General features: G+C 45.7%; 1 protein-coding gene across 3 annotated transcripts in view; it reads right to left on the bottom strand.

Annotated features, from left to right (window-relative positions):
• Positions 1–19493, bottom strand: part of LOC137024619 (copine-8) — a 196533-nt gene that overhangs the window by 25652 nt on the left and 151388 nt on the right. For all 3 annotated transcript variants that reach the window (XM_067392368.1, XM_067392369.1, XM_067392370.1), the window contains 3 exons: positions 18612–18658; positions 1072–1253; positions 183–310 (listed from right to left, as the gene is read on the bottom strand). In XM_067392368.1, coding sequence (XP_067248469.1) covers positions 183–310; positions 1072–1253; positions 18612–18658 — 357 coding nt within the window. The remainder of the gene's footprint in view (positions 1–182; positions 311–1071; positions 1254–18611; positions 18659–19493) is intronic.

The raw sequence follows: 19493 nt of genomic DNA, 5'->3' as shown, positions 1-19493 counted from the left end.
AGTGTGTTTGATTAAATATTATGAGGGCACATATTTGTGAAAAAAAGTTTATAAGCAGCACTGCAACAATGCATTAAAAACATAAAAATGGTCAATTTAGATTTCATTGTTGAGGTTTGTTACCACCATAGTTATGCAAGAATGCTGAAGATAAAAACACAAAAATTGGTTGTGAAATTTACCTGGCTACATGGTTGATGACAGGCGAGAAGTTGGTGGGACCGTAGAGCTGGACGGACTTTAGACTCTGGTAATATGCTTCCATGACTCCATCAATGCCATTGCAATATGGATTCTGAGGGTTTCCATTCTGTAGGAACATAGAAAAAATTTTTGCGAAATCAAATAATGGTATACATGGCCTCGTTCAACCTCTGGTGTAGGTGTGACAACTCACAATGGAAAATTCACATTTTAGAGACATAAACAGATGTTTACATTCTTTGAAGAAAATGTAAGTGCCACTTATAAGGTTGCCAGGGAGTTATGTGGTTGCTATGAGGTGTTCTGAGTGCATTGCAACTTGATTGGTGGGATGCTAGGTTGTCATGGGCAGTCACTAAGTGGTTACTTTTTTATCCTAAGTCAAAAGTACCCCATATTGTCTATTCTGGTCTCCAGACATGCCTCAAGGTTCATCTTTTCAAAGTCTATAGATGTTTTTTTTTTTCTTTTCCAGTTTCATCATTCATCAATTGTTCTATAATTTTGCTGACTGCACAAAAGCATTCAGTTCACTCTCTCTAAAACACAAAGAACTACTGGTATCATGCAACATCCAATTCGTGTCACTCCATGAGAGTTTTGTTTCTAGGTAAAAAGAAAGTACAAGAGATAAATTGAGATGTTTTGGATTTTATAAGTATAAAAAGAGGCTTGTAATTCCAAGAAAGGATCCGTCAAGTGTATGTATAAAACCCTGTTCTGAAATTGAAAGCTTTTTTATTTTTTACTTCATACACATAGTGAGAGAACATTCAGAAACATTGATATTAAAAAACCTTGTGTCCTCACAAACTGGATATCCTGCATATCTATCGGTGCAGGACAGGTGTTTTAAGAGTTGCTTACCAGGGCAAACTCGTGGGATATTCTCCCATCAGGAGGCAGTTTGGCTCCGAAGCCCAGTGCAGGGAACATCTTGTCGCTGTCATAGTCCTGTATGATCTCCCCCACAGCTTTGAGTGCCATGGCGTAGGCGTTGAGCTGATAGGGACTCATGTAATGAAGGGAAGTGGGCTGGGCTGGGTTGCCTGGGAACCGTGTGAAAGAAAATTTGTACTTTTAGTGCAACTTAACCATTTGAAAGGTAAAGCTTGGCCAAACACATTATATAAAGCCTTTAATGCTATAAATTATTTTACTATTCTAATTTTCAATTTTAATCGTCATTTTATATTTTATATATAATTGTAACCACAATTGACCACATATATAATTATATATATATATATATATATATATATATAATATAATTATATAATTGTAACCACAATTGACCACAGTTAACTACATTGAAGAGAATAATACATTATAACCCAAACAATGCCTAAAAATCTCTAAAAGCATAACTATGTATAGGTATATATACCTATATATGTATAGGTATATATACCTATAGGTATATTATAATGTATTTTAACAATGTTTACAGTTATTCAGTTATCATTGTCATTATCCCAGCCAGTGTGCCCCTGTCTGAGGACTTTTGTTATTTTCTGTCTTGTGCCATGTTTTGTAATTCTTTGTAGTTTTTCATGTTGATTAGTCTCCCCAGGTGTGTCTTGTTAGTTCCCTTGGTTACCCTTATGTGTTCCCATGACAATTTACCACGCCCCCTTCTTACCTTGTTATCTTGTGTATATATACCCCTGTCTTTCCCTTGTTCAGTGTCAGTTGATGTTTCACTGTAGATGCTCGTATTTTTGTTTTCCTGATAATAAACCTAAACTGCATGTGTATCTGTGTATGTTTATGTATATATATATGTATGTGTGTGTGTGTGTATTATATATATATATATATATATATATATATATATATATATATATATATATATATATATATATATATATATATATATATATATATATACACATATACACACACACAAACAAACCCGATTTCAATAAAGTTGGGACACTGTACAAATTGTGAATAAAAAAGGAATGCAATAATTTACAAATCTCATAAACTTATATTTTATTCACAATAGAATATAGATAACATATCAAAAGTTGAAAGTGAGACATTTTGAAATGTCATGCCAAATATTGGCTCATTTTGGATTTCATGAGAGCTACATATTCCAAAAACGTGGCGACAGGTACCAATAAGAGGCTGGAAAAGTTAAATGTACATATAAGGAACAGCTGGAGGACCAATTTGCAACTTATTAGGTCAATTGGCAACATGATTGGGTATAAAAAGGAGTTTCTCAGAGAAAAATTGCAAAGAGTTTGAAGTTATCATCATCTACAGTGCATAATATCATCCAAAGATTCAGAGAATCTGGAAAAATCTCTGTGCGTAAGGGTCAAGGCCGGAAAACCATACTGGATGCCCGTGATCTTCGGGCCCTTAGACGGCACTGCATCACATACAGGAATGCTACTGTAATGTAAATCACAACATGGGCTCAGGAATACTTCCAGAAAACATTGTCGGTGAATACAATCCACCGTGCCATTCGCCATTGCCAGCTAAAACTCTATAGGTCAAAAAAGAAGTTATATCTAAAATTGATCCAGAAGCGCAGGTGTTTTCTCTGGGCCAAGGCTCATTTAAAATGGACTGTGGCAAAGTTTAAAACTGGTCTGTGGTCAGACGAATCAAAATTTGAAGTTCTTTTTGGAAAACTGGGACGCCATGTCATCCGGACTAAAGAGGACAAGGACAACCCAAGTTGTTATCAGCGCTCAATTCAAAAGCCTGCATCTCTTACGCATGAGGTTGCATGAGTGCTAGGGCTGTAACGATATGCGATATGAAATCGAAATCGCGATACGCAGGTCCACGAACCTGTATCGCGATGTGAGAAGGCAGAATCGTGACACACCCCTTCCAACTCCCCGAGTTATCCTTCCTGTCCAGATCCAATGCTACCACATTTTTAAATTACTATAAGTATTAGGGGTGTAACGATTTATCGTAGATGGTGTGTCTCAATCAGCTCTCTAGTTCAGTAAGTGTTTCGGGCACACATTGAATCTTGCAAGCAGGTTTAAACGTTTCTCATGTCAGTCTCTTGCATGGTCGCGTGAGAAAAGCCGTGGCTTTCTTTCACCGCAGTGCACAGCAACAGCTGTGCTCACAGAAAAGCAAAAGACGCTTGCGATGCTTTGCTTTAAGTTCTGTGGCGCCGTTCACATATTGCGTCTTTTCCGCGTGCAAGTCAGTTATTATTTTCAAATGTAGCCGCGCGGCAGGCGCGCTCATAATGGGATCAACGCGGTCGCGACGCGCATGCAATTCTCAACTTCTCAGAATGCCGCAAGCGCACCGCAGGTCGTGTGACAAGAATCAACCGATCAGTCATGGCCTTTCCGTAACAAAACATCAAAAGCTCAGCCGAACAGCTGATCATAGCTGTACATGGTGGTTTTTATATCTTATCTCCTTCAATATATCTCGTTGTAAAACTAATGCAAGGGCTAGAAATCATTTATCATTTGTAGAAACATCCTGATCCTCTTGGAGAGCTCAGTTCAAGGTTGCATAGCAACGACCGAAGCCACGGGAGCGCAAGCGCTTTGGAAAGAAGGAGAAGCGGTGCGGCCGCGCCTTCCACGTGTTTTTAGACGCGATATGTGAACGGCCCCTATTCATAATTCTAAGTTCATGTTAAATTTAAAAAAAAAAATTTAGTGACAGATTCGTTGCTATGCAACCTTGAACTATTCAACTGTTAATTTGAATACAGAAGGTTTTTATTAAAATTTTATATTTGTATAAAATGTTATATATTTATATATATGTGTACAACAAGGACAATTATTGAAATTTGTTAATGTTTTTTTTAATAAATCTTGTTTGAATTTCAGTTTCATTTTGTTCAAAATATCGTGATACGTATCGTATCGTGAACTCCGTATCGAGATACATATCGTATCGTGACCTGAGCGTATCGTTAAACCCCTAATGAGTGCATGTGGCATGGGCAGCTTACACATCTGGAAAGGCACCATCAATGCTGTAAGGTATATCCAAGTTCTAGAACAACATATGCTCCCATCCAGACGTCGTCTCTTTCAGGGAAGACCTTGCATTTTCCAACATGACAATGCCAGACCACATGCTGCATCAATTACAACATCATGGCTGCATAGAAGGAGGATCCGGGTACTGAAATGGCCAGCCAGCAGCCCAAATTATACATCATCCCAGTTTAAAGATTTGATATGTCATATATGTTTTATTCTGAATAAAATATTGAAATATGAAACTTCCACATCATTGCATTCTGTTTTGTTCACAAATTCAATTTCATTGTTCATTGTCCCAAATTTTTTGGAATCGGGTTTGTATGGAATGAAAGTCTGAATATATGGAATGAAACGTATATTCAATGAAAACTGAGGTCATCAATGCACTATCTTGTGTTTTTCATTTGTGATTGTTCAGATGTTGAACTATGAGCGAGTCAGCATGAAATCTAGTAGCAACAATTTTAAGTAATAATGAATTCATAAACATGCTGGCGAATGCATGGATGGGCCAAAATACTGGAAACCGAACTCAATATGCTTCTAACTATGAAGAAATCCATTCGCTATTTAATCGCGGTAGACTTAACACGGTAAACCTCATAGGCCAAGTTCCTGCTTGTCCGACAACAGAAAGAAACATGCCTTCCACCTCAACCTCACAAGGACCACCCACAGCATCTTATATCTACAAGGATAGGTTGGTAAGAGGTTTATTTCAATCAGTCATAGTAAAACTCATAAATATCACCAGTATTAGGTTTGATTTCAGGCGTAGTCAATATTAGGCTATATCTTTAAATTTAAGATAAATAAATTAGGCTTGTTAGGTTTTATTTAAACTTTGAATACTTTGGATTAGAGCACTGCTCTATAAATGGCATGTATGTGTGTATGTATGTATTTATCAGTAAAATAAATTATGAAGTTACACACTTTAACAGAGCAGTATGGTAAGACACAAAATGATGAAGGTTGACTATGAACCGCAAAAATAAATAACTGCAGTTTATACTAAATTCATTGTAAACACAGCTCACAATTGTGAAAAAAAAAACAGCATATGCTGCATATACAAAAGGTATGTTCCCTTTCAGTCGGTCACGTTCGACGTACGTCAGTAGTGACCGACGAATTGGGATATCGCTTAGAGAGCCCTATCATCTTCGTGTAAACTAAAACAAGCCAATGGAATTGGCGTGCGATATTTGCATAATGCGCACCGCCCCCGACAGATGTATATAAATAGGAAGCGGATGCAATCGCACTCTGTCTTTCGCTTCGGAGCCATTCACTGGTGTCCTGTTCAGAAGACTCCTTTCTTCGTTTGTTTTATTCTAAAACATTGCCTCAGAAGAGGATTTACAGCGAGCTATCGGTGCTGGTGAAGAGGGCACGTTCAGCAAGGTCGCGAGTGTCCGAGGAGCTGAGCTATAAGCTCTAAAACTGCTGTTTTCACAGCAACACAAAGAGTGTGTGTGTGTAGCGATTTGGGCCGGTTCCTCGGTGTGTCAGGGAGTGGTGTACCTGACACATCGCGTCGCTCCCTGGGTGCTTCAGCACGAGTGAGTTGACTTCCCCTTCTAAAAGAGCTTTACAGACGAACCCTGACAGTATGTCATTTCGTATGTGCGTTACTGGGTGCGGTCGTTCCCTGGTCCCTGCTGATGGGCACAATCGCTGCATCTCGTGTTTGGGCGTTCAGCACGCTGAAGCAGCTTTTGTGGATGGTTCATGTTCCCATTGCGGGAACATGACCATCGCGGTGCTGAGGTCGAGGCTCTCCTTCCTGAAGTCTCAGGAAGCGGGGGTCCCCTCTCCTATGCCGCGTACGACCGTTTTTTCCGGCCCCGGGAACCGGAATGACGGTACGGCGCTGTATAGGAAGGGCGACCTGAGGATAACGGTCAGGGCTCCCCCGCCGAGCAGAAACGCTCCTCGGGCCCCTGCCGCCTCGTCAGCACCGCAACCCATCTTGCCGCCATTGGTTTCCACTGGGCCCTCTTCGGACTGTCCAGCTGTTACCTTTGGTGCGCTGGCGGAGGATCAGATGTCGATCGCTGCGTCGGAAGGAGAGCATGAGTTTTCTATAATACCATCGCCTCTCCCACGTCTCTCCCACCCCCGGAGGAGGTCCTCCTCACAAAAAGAGCAGTTTCCTCAAACTCCAGGTACCTGACACATCGCATCGCAAGGTGTGTCTGCCAGTGTGCCAGGCTCCGCCTCGCCGCTGGCAGCTCCCTCCCCATTCGCCAGCAGGCAGCAGTGTGATGGCGCAGACCGCGTCCCGTGCACCGTCTCCCATGCACACTGCTGCCTCGCAGAGTCCGACCCCACTCCGGACCGCTCCCAAGCCGTCCAAGTCGGGTCCCTCTCTGCCTTGCTGCCCCACCCCCGGTGCGTCTGTGGTGCCTTTGGTCCCGCTGTCCAAAAATTCATAATATAGCTGGCGCTCCTGGGTTACGCCGTTTGGCCTAGCTACCCAAACACGTGATCCCACTTACAAATCTAATCGGAGAGCAGTTCACCTGGTTTATCGATTGATGTGTAAAATTTGGAGCTATATCAACATTCTGATCCAATGTTGATTTGTAACCCGCGGCGAAGGAATCCCGCAAGCGTTACATATTTGCGTGCATTAAAGTTTGCACCAAAGGGACTGATTCCCAGAGTTGTGTACCCGTGAGTAAAACGGTACACATATATTTATGAAAGAATCCGCTGAGGTTCTATAGTTGTAATCGTGACCGTGCAGTTAAAACAGCGTAAGGGTCAGAACCCCACAAAACGCTCGTTTTATATCACGAATTAAAGAAAGGGGATGCAGTAACTCTGACCAGACGCCAGAGGGCAGTCTGCTCAGGTGTGCCACCCCTCCCTACTTATTGGTTGTGTGGACTCAGTGACGCCACCGCGTGGACGTTCTGAGTTAAAGCCGCTCCAACTGAAATTATCTCCAAGTTATCTTTTGCTTCTCTATACTGCGGGGAGTTGTAAAAGTAATTTGCTTTTGGTGGTTATGCTTTCCAATCATTGTTGGAATGTGGTTTACTGATTTAAATTTAATTTAAACACGTTTAAATTTTTAATTTAAATTGTTTCCCTTCCAACAAGGGAATTCACTTTCTGAGAGTGCGCCCCCTGGTGGACACTGTCAGATAAGTCAATTCTCTTTTCCCTTGTATTCTTTTTCCTGTATTCACAGATCTACTCTATTTTATTTTATTTCAGTTTATTTATTTTATTTTTATTCTACTTTGTGTTATTTCATCCATTCCCTTTTTGTCTTTTCTCTCTCTCAAGTTATTTCTTTAGTTTTACTTTGGAAATTCATTCCCTTTTATTACTTAATGTTTTATTTTATTCACTCTTAGTTCTGGGTCCTGTGTGTTATTGGCTGGCAATAATATTCACGCACACCCAAGCCTCCCTTATTTCATACACTTATTTTGAATTTAATTAAATAACATTTAATTCAATTTTAAAATTAAGTAGTGTCAATCAGTTGGCATTTTGCTATCAACAAGCAATTCTCTTTAGGAAAAATCTGCAAATAGGGAAGGCTTTCTCTTTTCTTTCTCCCATTCTGTTATTCTATGCACTCATTTAAATTTAATTGAACAAGTTTAATTCAAATTTGAATCAAGTGCCTCTGAATTATCCTCTTTTCGCTTTTTCCCATCCTGTTATTCTATGCACTCATTTAAATTTAATTGAACAGAGTTTAATTCAAATTTGAATCAAGTGCATCTGATTTGTTTTTGTTTTATGTTATTTTTACTTTTGTTCTGCTTCTAGCTAGTTCATTTTAGACCCCTACTCTTTTATCCTACACACTTAATTATTTAAATTCTATTTAAACAAGATTTAAATTGAGATTTAAATTTACAATTAAGTCGTGTTTACCTGACTGTTTGTGCACTTGCAGAGAAGGCCCTTCACCGCCGGGTGGCGAGTTGACAGTCGCCCCAGTGAGTTCCAGTGAGTGGAGCTGCCTGGCCTGGCGCTTCTTACACTAACCGTGTGTGAATCGTGGACATTCTGACCTCGTATCACGGGCAACACGCAAGGACATCAGCGAGTTGTGTATCAGGTACAGGGAGGCAACGAGACCCGGGGTGACAACAAGCGGCAATTTTGTTTAATTTCCCTGCTCAGGCTTCTGCACGACAGAACCGCCCGTTTGGAGTAACTGCCCGTAAAGGGGACAGACTCTGAGTTCAGGGAAAACTCAATCTTGACTGGTCACTCGGGCCGTTGGCGCAAATACCTTACCGAAGTGCGCAATTGTACTGGTGTTCCCTGTTTGAGAGGTTGCACCGTATTACAAAGGGGACAGGTGGCCACGGACACCGCAGTAGAGTGTTTGAACGTCGAGGAAAGGTTGCCTGCCATTGAGTTCTTATCTGAGCACCCACAATTCACCCAGGCCTAAATTAGTGACATACAGTCATTTCACCTAATTGAAAGCCACAGAATATTACATATTCTTCAATTACTCAGGTGCGGGCCAACCCTTATGCTCTCGATCCATACCATCCCTCTAGGTTTTATGACGCAACCGTGCACTCGCCTGACACCGTCATAAACCCAGCTGGAATAGGAAGTTTAAGTTTCACTTCTCCCCTCTAGCCCTTCTGTTTTAGTTTATTGCGATTCTATTTTTATTCCTTTCTATTTGTTTACTGCTCTATTTCTCATTTAATTGCATCCACCCTGTTCTGTTTTGCTTCTCTACTGTGTTTGTTTCTTTCAGTTCATGTAAAAGCAGAGCCTGTGAGAGCCATCACGGAAAACTGAGTAATAGATAGACCGAGCAGCGAGAGTCATCAAAGGACTCTTAGGGCTACCGCCTGTCAAAATCTTTATTCAAATCCGGCACTCACCCACACAAATTGACCCGCGTGGTCCTTTTGGCTATCGACAATTAAGTGTCTAGCCTACATTCCACTAACTGTCTGCACCAGTTAACTGGAACCAAACCAAAGAATTATATAATCATGTATTATTATAAGTCGTTAGCCCTGCGCGTGCTTGCATTGGTTCTGTTTGTGCTGTCTTTCTCTCGCCAACAGCAAGCTAACGTGTTCAGAGCAGCCAGCCCCAGCACCCATGGGGACGGACTCAAGACCGGGTTGGGCTCCCTGACCAGCACGATCCTGCCCAACGACGCTGTGGATCCCCAGCACCTAAGCAACGAGCAGCTGGACGACAACCTGAATCGACTAATGGCCCACGATCCAATGCCGAGCTACAAAGAGTGGGCGAGAGTCATCCGAGCCATCGCCCACAACCTCAAGCTCCAGGCGGAGGACGCCCGGAGGAATCAGGCCCAGATTCATCATCACCACGATCAGCGACTCGTCGAGACCCAGGACCAGCGTTGGACAGCGGACGAATCCAAACACGAGCTGCAGGAGGAGCTGCAAAGACTTCAAAAAGCCCTTGCAGAGCTCCACCTGGAGGTGGAGCGTAGAAAATTGACTGGAAAACTCAAACACAGCGAAGCTCCCCTAGCCAAAGCAGAAACTAAGCTGAAAGACAGACACACTAAAGCCCTGACCTGTGAAAATCATCTCAAACGGGCCCAGAAAGGAGTTATGGCTCCGAAACAACAAAGAGACTATGTGAATGAACTTGACACTGGTTACAGAGTACTGAAAAGTGGCATGGGAGGGGAAACACAGATCACCGAGTTTCCCCTAACCAGTCAAGAAGCCCTAATTCCAAATGGGGTTAAAAGTCCACTGCCCAAAATGTCCAGCGGCCAAGAACATTCGCCAGCAGCTGTCACATCCAACTGCCAGCACCTGCGACAGGCTCTGATCCAAAAGCTTTCTGACCCTGCATCAGATCAAGGGCTCCCTGCTGCCATGGACCTAAAACGGGGCAGACTGAAAAACCCATACACTTGCTACAGCCGACTGCAAATGGACTACTTCAGAGCATGTGGTCAGCCAGCGATGGAGGAAGATTTAATCTTCAACACTCTGCTTCTCCGAGAGCTGCACCCTGCGGTGAGTGATCACCTGGAAGCCTTGGCCTGCTCACGCAGTGTGTCTACTCAGCAGCTGCAAAACTTGGTTGACGAAGCTCACTCCAAGCAGAACACTGCTCCTGAAAAGACTGTAGAAAATCAAACCAGTTACACAGTCTCCGACCACTGCCCAGAAACCTGTCCTTACCTTTTTGAAAGATTGAGGAATGAAGCTGAAAGACAAAATCAGACTCTCAAGTCACAAAGATGGGAGCTGAATGTGCAGTCGCACAGTCCAAATGAGGTCCACCTTGAACACACAGCTCCCACGCACCACACCATTGGTCGAGTGAGCCTGGTACCTCCGGTGTGTGTAGCGCAAATGGACACGTTTCCCTGTTTCATCCACAAAGACCTGCTAGACTGTTTTGAGCCCTTATTTAATGCCAGACCGCTGAAAGTCTGGGCTCAAGCGTGTGAACTTCTGCCTTCCCAGTCACCCAGACCACCTGAGCCAGACGGTCAGGTCACAGAGGTCGCGGGAAATCTCCCAGCTAACCGCGGGAACCCCGGCTCAGAGCACAGTTCAAGTTCGCCACCCGGCGTACTTCAACTCACCATAGACTGTAACTCTCTCTGCTCCAAGGTCACGACAGACTCACAGCTGAATGATGTAACTACAACAGACATTATTCTCACACTGTGGGCAGACAACTCAGCCTTCAGCCACACGCTGTTAAGTGCTCTCAGTGAAGGAACACCGGACCTCCCATTTGTCAACATGCAAATACGCTTCCCATTGGACTTTCGTCTGTCAACCATGATGACCGTCAAGGACATCTGCGTTGTGAACTTCAAATGGAACAACCGGCATTTAACCCATCACTTCCTGGTCCTTCCAGACCTCCTGATGCACTCTAATGCTCATACGGACAGTGCAAATGAGTTGTTGTGGGCCCCAATGACTGTACAGCTTCCTGTTGTTCCTGTCAACACTGCCAACTTCCTGTCAGGCCAGACCACCCAAGAGGTCTGCCTCCTGATCCACATACAGGAAACTGTAGTACCACCTTACACCAAAGGGGGTGCTGTTTGGCTCCACACACAGGAAACTGTAGTACCACCTTACACCAAAGGGGGTGCTGTTTGGCTCCACGCACAGGAAACGGTAGTACCACCTTACACCAAAGGGGGTGCTGGTTGGCTCAACAGGCAATGTGGTCAAACCCTAAGCCACATGCTGGGCTCCTTCACACTGTCACCTGAAGGCGTGGAACTTGGACTTGCTCTAAAAGCCACACCGCTAACTGAAGTGTCACCCTACGTAGTTCACAGCTGGCTCAACGAATGCATGGTCACAGACATCAGCGTTCCCAAAGCCCACCATCTAGAATGGATAATGGACCACGGCCCCTATGACTTTGAACGCAAGTTAACAGTCATTAACTTAATACCAGCTGCCATGGTCCCAGAAGGAAGCTTAAGCAACACAAGTTTCACAGCATCCTTCAAGAGCATCTCCATCACTTCCATCAAACTGGTACCCACAGAACAGGGGCACAGAACGGAGCTGATGGAGGACAAACACCTTGCAGTACCCACAGTCGCTAACCAGCCTGCCTATGAAACTCAGGAAAGCGCTGCACCTCGGACAGCCAACCTGACAGCTTACACCACAACAGAGGAGCCCTTCCCAAGGTTTGAGCCTAAAGGCCAACAGATCCAGAAAGATGCAAGTGCGCTAAAGAATGATGCAGACTGTCGAAGACTCAGAAACGTCTTGCACAAATTCAAAGTGACATTTGACAAAGACCTTTTATGCTGCGGTCTCACTAAACTTCACACAGTGCATAGTGCAACACACCCAAATGCTCCTCCCACCTTAATCAGGCAGTACGAAGGTCACATCGCCCCACATGAACCAGTACAGGAGGTTGTTCATTCAACAGAAGGAAAAGGTGTTATCTGCCCATGCAACAGCACCTATTCAGTCCCTACCTGGTCCATTGTCAAACCAGACAGCAAGTGGCGACCCACCAGCGACTTCAGGAGGCTGAACCAGCAGGTGCCACTGCCACAACGTGCCAGAAAGCACAAGTCTGCACGGAGCGGAGATTCAGCTGCCTGTCAAAACTGCTATAACAGCACACCAGCGTTGACACTTGAGATACTGGTACCCCAACAACAGCGACCAGCCTGTCACAGATACCTCAAAGAGGATGCGTGCCAAGGAATGCCCACGGCCTACGTCGATGGACGTTCCTACAACCATGAGGGCATCCCACAGGCAAATGCAGGGGTACGATGGTTAAGAAACCAACCCTGCCAACCACAGAACAGCAGGTGGGGTCCCCAGTCATGTCAGTATGGTGAAGCAGCAGCTACCCTCAAAACCCTTCACGTCTCCTCAGCTCATAACATCAGGGAACTCATGTGCACAGACTCACACTTTGCCAGACCTTGTTTCACATGCCATCTTCTGGGCTGGAAACAAACTGGTTTCAAGACTGAATGCAACAAGCAGGTGAAACATCAACACATGTTCCAGACACGTGATCACCTCACCCAAGCACACGACATGATCGTTTACTGGGAAAAGGTGAAAAGATGCTTGAAGCAACCAGGGCGTGACAAAGGTGTGAACGACCAAACTAATGCCCTTGCCAAGACTGGCACACTGCATAACAAGCTATGGTCACACCCACCCTATTCACCCACCCTTAGTGTGGCAACAACAACCCGCAGCCAGCGGACTGTTCCTGCAACATTTCCCACCTTACTGCCACTGCCACTGCCACTGACAACCAAACTTTCCAACATTTCCATTCGAAATGTTTTGTACCACCACTCAGACCCCTCCAACCTCCCGTTCCCGGCATCTGGTCCCACGGCGGCCCCTAGCAACAAACGACTGCACGAGACCGACCACATGCTGCGTGTGGGAATAAACTTTCTAAAGTATGTCCCTGATGTCCTCACAGCGCCAAAGCTTGTACTGCCACAGGGCCAAAAGGGGGGTGAACTGATATACACCCACGACACACCATGTGCCAAACACCATGGCACCAGAACTATTTATGAGACTTTGGAACAAGTGGCGTACCGGCCCAGCATGCAGAAAGATGTGGCAGAGCACGCCAGAGGATGTCAAGTTTGCCGTCACGTCCAGACTGCAAACGAAAAGCACCGAGCTCCACTGCAAAACCGAGGAGTCACGTTTCCACGGTCAGTCGACCAGAAAGACTGGACGGTAAAACCTCCTCTTATGCTCATGGCCATCACAGACACCATACAGGAGTCAACTCCGGTGTTCCCCACAGAACTACTGATGGCACGGCAGGTGCCACTGCCGTTGCACCTGTACCAACCAGGAGACTTGAGTCTCATCACAGCCTGCTCCCCTCATCAGCATCACAACAAGCTCCGCCTACAACTGAGAAAGCAACTCGCAACACAGAGCCAAACCCTGCAAACCACCTGCAAATCCTGGAAAGGTATTGCGGTGGTTCTCCGCACTCACAGTTTCCTGCTGATCCAAACGGCGAACTCAAGGAAGCAACTGTTTACAGTCCTCCAGAATGACTTTGCCCAAAATCAGCTGGTTATAGCTCTGTTGACAGACCTGCTACGAGAAATTAGCTTCCCTATGGACAGAGTGGCTATGAATAGGATTCCTCAGTATCCTACACAAACTGTGCTGGACTTTGCTACTGGCAGACCCAAAGACACGGTCAATGTCAGGTGGCGGCAACGTAACACCCATGCCAAGAAACACACCTCAGTTGCGGTAGCCTACCACAACAGCAACCCACGGCTGTGCCCGGCTCCCCACTTTAGCAGGTGTAGTTTCACCAAAGACTTTCAGTACTTCTGCCCAAACCAGCTCTTCCTCAGAAACCACACTGACGGAATGGGCCGGTTGCAGCCCATGACCAGCAACACACGCTGCCCTGCCGAGGCCAAGCCTCGCGCCCCAGTCAGCAGAGCACAAGCCGAGATTGTGGGTGATCAACTGCTCATCCACACCCCCACTCATGCTGCCACCCTAACCTACAATCAGCACAGCACCGCCACTCGTGTCAACCTGCCCAATCCAAGTAAGTGGATCCAGGTACCCCTGGGTTCCATCCTTCATCGCAGCCATCTGGCAGTGTACTGTCTCTCAAGCAAAGAGGACCAGTCAGAACTGGAAATCCCATCCTCCTCCAGGAATCACCATCACACCTTAGATCCAGGACTGGAACTGAGGATTGACAAAGGGAGGTCCCAGCTAAGTGACAGTACTCCCATCGATGCAGCCCTCCAAGCACTGCCTGTCCTGACCAGCTCACCTAAAGCCCAAGCTTGGACTGCTGCCAACACAGTCCGTCGCTTCTCCATGGCAATCAAGTACACACTCGCCCTGGGCCTGGCCTTCATCCTATCCCAAGGGATCAAACAATGGGAAAGCTTTCCCGCCAACTTTGCACCCATGTTATTGGCTACCCCACCTCAAGGAGGTGTGTCGGCTTATCTGTCATAAAAGCAAAGACGCACAATTTCTAGTGCGTTCTCTCCCGATTGTCTCACGAGCATCTCGTGCACGTTTTTCCCGGACCTCTCCGGTGACCACGCGCTGCCACCGCGCTCAGCTTCGGGATCGCCATCTTCCAGCGAAACTCACTCTCGTCCTCAGTTCAAACCTTCCCGCTGAACGGAGGAAGCCGACGAACTGCACCAGCGCTAACCTGAAATTCGACACACGCAACCAATGCAAGTATACTGCCGTTTCTCAATCTTAGATGATGAAACTGATTTCCGTGCTGGCTTAGGACTGGTTGTGAGTTTGCTACTTGCCTTCTCTCTTTCCTTCTCTACTTCTATTCTTGTACATAGGTGTGTATTTTCTTGTATATATATTTAGATGTATAACCTCTGTATTCGTAGTTTGCATATATTAAAACGTTATTCATGCTCGATTGTTCTGTTTGTTCTTTCAGCTGAAAACCAAGTCACTTTAACGCTTTTCGATCGCTTTATGTTATAAAACTATAAAGTTATTTTCACGGCCAGAGAATATCTCTGTTTATAATATTCTGTGAGGGACTTAGTTTGCTGGACAAACGAACAGTTTCTCTAAATAAGAATTAAACCAGAACTATATGTAATTGATTACAATTCGTTGTAATTGATTCACAATATAAGTTTAATTCCCCGTTGGGTCGATATATGAATCATAATTTATTCATAACCTTATGAATTATTATATTCATATTTCATCCATAAATTGATTAATAACCGCTACATTTCGTTACACTGGACTGTCCCCAGGATTGGTTTGCAGCAATAGACCTGAAGGACTATTGTCCTACCCGACATGGCGTTCGAGGGTCGGGCATGTCAGTACAAAGTCCTACCCGACATGGTTTTAGCTCCCAGCCGGTTGGGTCTTCGGGTCAACTGGGACAAGAGCAAACTCGCCCCCGGGCAGAGGATCTCTTGTCTCGGTCTCGAGCTAGACTCGGTCGCACGGACTTCACGTCTCACCGAGGCGCGCGTCCAGTCGGTGTTGAACTGCCTGAGCTCGCTCAAGTGCAGGATAGCGGCTCCACTGAAGGATTTTCAGAGGCTCCTGGGGCATATGGCATCTGCAGCCGTGGTCACGCCGCTCGGATTGCTTCATATGAGACCGCTTCAACACTGGCTCCGCGGCCGGGTCCCGAGATGGGCGTGGCAGTGCGGCACGCTCCGTGTCCCCGTGACACCGAGCTGCCGTCGCACCCTTGTCCGGTGGTCGGACCCTTCGTTCCTGCGGGCCGGAGTACCCCTCGAACGAGTGTCCAGGCATGCTGTGGTCTCCACAGATGCCTCTGCCACGGGATGGGGGGCCACGTACAACGGGCATGCAGTGGCAGGTCTTTGGACGGGGCCTCAGCTGCATTGGCATATTAATTGCCTCGAGTTGCTAGCGGTTCGTCTTGCGCTGGCCCGCTTCAAGAAGCCGTTGTCAGGCAAGCACGTTCTAGTCCGCTCAGACAGCACTGCGGCCGCTGCGTACATCAACCGTCAAGGTGGTCTACGCTTCTGTCGCACGTCTCAACTCGCCTGCCATCTCTTGTCGTGGAGTCAGAAGTATCTGAGGTCCCTTCGGGCCACTCGTGTCTCAGGTGTGCTAAACCGTGCAGCCGACGAGCTGTCACGGCAGCCTCCACTTGCGGGCGAGTGGCGGCTCCACCCCCAGGCGGTCCAGCTGATTTGGCAGCATTTCGGCGAGGCCCAGGTAGTCCTGTTTGCCTCCCCGGAAACTGCCCACTGCCAGTGGTTTTATTCCCTGACCGGCGGCACGCTCGGCACGGATGCCCTGGCACACAGCTGGCCCCCGGGTCTGCGCAAATATGCGTTTCCCCCAGTGAGCCTTCTCGCACAACTCCTGTCCAAGGTCAGGGAGGACGGGGAGCAGGTTCTGTTAGTGGCTCCGTACTGGCCCACTCGGACCTGGTTCTCAGACCTCATGACTCAGAGACGGGGCACCCTGTGGCACCCGTGTCCCGATTTGTGGAACCTCCACGTGTGGTCCCTGGACGGGATGCGGAGGTTCTGAGTGATCTCCCGCAAGCGGTCGTAAACACCATCACCTCCGCTAGAGCTCCTTCCACTAGGAGTCTCTACGCGTTGAAGTGGAACCTGTTCGTCGAATGGTGCGCCTCTTGCCGAGAGGACCCCCGATCATGTTCGGTCGGATCCGTGCTTTCCTTCCTGCAAGAAGGGTTGGAGCGAAGGCTGTCTCCCTCCACCCTGAAGGTGTATGTCGCTGCTATCGCTGCACATCACCACACAGTTGAGGGTAAGTCCCTGGGGAAACACGATCTGATTGTCAGATTCCTGAGGGGGGCGAGGAGACTAAATCCTCCTCGCCCTTCCTCCGTACCCTCTTGGGATCTGACCCTGGTTCTCACAGCTCTCCGGGGTCATCCCTTTGAGCCTTTGCAATCAGTCGACCTGAAACTAATGTCTCTTAAGACGGTTCTTCTGGTTGCATTGGCTTCCCTGAAGAGGGTAGGGGATCTGCATGCATTTTCGGTCGACGAAACGTGCCTAGAATTCGGGCCCGGTGATTCTCACGTCATCCTGAGACCCCGGCCTGGATATGTGCCCAAGGTTCCTACCACTCCCTTCAGAGATCAGGTAGTGAACCTGCAAGCGCTGCCCTCGGAGGAGGCAGACCCAGCCCTAGCTTTGCTCTGTCCCGTCCGCGCTCTGCGCGTTTACGTGGATAGAACGCGAAGCTTCAGGACCTCAGATCAGCTCTTCATCTGTTACGGAGGCCAGCAGAAGGGAAAGGCTGTCTCCAAGCAGAGGATGGCCCACTGGATAGTGGATGCCATCGCCTTGGCGTACGAATCCCAGGGCGTGCCTTGCCCGCTCGGGTTGAGAGCCCACTCCACCAGAGGGGTGGCCTCTTCCTGGGCACTGGCTCATGGCGCCTCGCTGACAGATATCTGTAGAGCTGCGGGCTGGGCGACACCAAATACGTTCGCTAGGTTTTATAGCCTACGTGTAGAGCCGGTATCCTCACGTGTACTTGCATCCACTAGTCGGAAGGTTACATACGTAACCGAGACGTTTTCAAGCATGGAAGCTGGTTTGAGCTGGTTTATACTGGTCCTTAGCTGGTTTTTTGCTGGTTTATGCAGGCCCTTAGCTGGTCATGAGCTGGTTTAAGATGGTCAAGAGCTCATGACTAGCTAAGGACCAGCATCAAACCAGCTTCCATGCTTCAAATCATACTTAACCAGCATATGCTGTTTTTATTCCACAATTGTGAATTGTGTTTACAACAAATTTAGTGTAAACTAAATTAATTTAGTGTATTATATATATATATATATATTATATATATATATATTTATTATTTTTTTCCCCCCTAATACACACACACACATCCACATGCAGATTAGGTTTATTACCAAGAAAACAAAAACAAGAGCATCTACAGTGTAAGATCAATTGACACTGAACAAGGGAAAGACAGGGGTATATATACAAGATAACAAGGTAAGAAGGGGGTGTGGTAAATTGTCCTATATATATATTAAACATCTTAGTAGTAAAATTGTAAGTTTTCCTCTTTTTTACTTTTTTTTAGGCTGGTATTATGAATCCAGAGGCAAAAAAAAGAAAAAGAAAAAACCCAAAACAAAACCTTGTGATGTATAAAAATAGATTTGCCAAGGATGGCACTGTAATTGAGATGGTTTTGTGGTATTCCCTTTGAATCTGCGAATGAATTTAAAAGCAGGCGTCTGTGTATGATCACACAGATCAGAGCTCTTTATCGCATTAAACCTCACTCATTATGATAGAGGACGGCTATTACTGGCTCTTTTTCATGCCTCATCTGCATACATTTCAATAATTTCAAGCAGCCTTTTGATGGAGATGGCACTCACCGTTAGATGCTGTGAAATCAATCGCCACTGTGAAATTAATCTGAGTCCTGCAAAAAAAGAGACAGAGGAAGGTAATGGTTATTTTAGTCATGCTTCAATCTTGTGAACATTAAGATGCTCCAGGTGCAAAAAATGTATATTCATTTAGAAGTGGATATGGTTATAAATAAAGCCTATTCAGGAGCTTCCCTTGCAAAAAAGTAGTATATTTCAAGTTCATTTTATTAAGTATCCTTAAGTAATGTTCAAGTATATTTTTAAGTATACTTATATCAATGTACTAGTAGTAAAGCTGTAAGTGTTCATAACTGCTTGGGACTAAATTGGCCCACTTTTTAGTATATAAAAGTATAAGTTTAAGTCTAACAGTAGTAAACTTTAAGTGCACAACAAGTTTCAAACTATGTTTCTCATATGTACTGCATCTGTACTACAAATTAACTTATAACTACACTAGTAGTTGTAATGTCTTGTTTTGGTGTTATGTTTCATGTTCATGATTCATGTTTTATTTTCAAGTTCATTATTTGTTTCATTGCTTTGTTTGCCATGTGTTATGATGTCATGTGATTCCCAGCTCCTCATGTGATCATGTCATGTGCTTCCCTAGCCTCATGTGCTATGTTGCCATTGGTTCTTTTAGTCATGTGGTTTATCAGTTCTGGGGCACGTTCAAGTTCAAACCGGTGCGCAACGTCTTGCTACGTTTTCCAGGTTGAACGACATGTTTCCTGGAAACGGTGTGCAACGGGTTTGAGATACGTTTTCTCTTGTTTGGTGGGTGTGTCAGAAATGTCAGCCCAATCAGCGGCAAGATGTATATAAACCACGCGGAAGAAGTGGATTATCCTTCACCTGAAATGTTTGTCTTTTCATGCTGAA

The sequence above is a fragment of the Chanodichthys erythropterus genome, chromosome 8 (genome assembly GCF_024489055.1).
Source record: "Chanodichthys erythropterus isolate Z2021 chromosome 8, ASM2448905v1, whole genome shotgun sequence".
NCBI classification, from domain to species: Eukaryota; Metazoa; Chordata; class Actinopteri; order Cypriniformes; family Xenocyprididae; genus Chanodichthys; species Chanodichthys erythropterus.
This window is presented reverse-complemented; position numbering and strand designations above follow the sequence as displayed.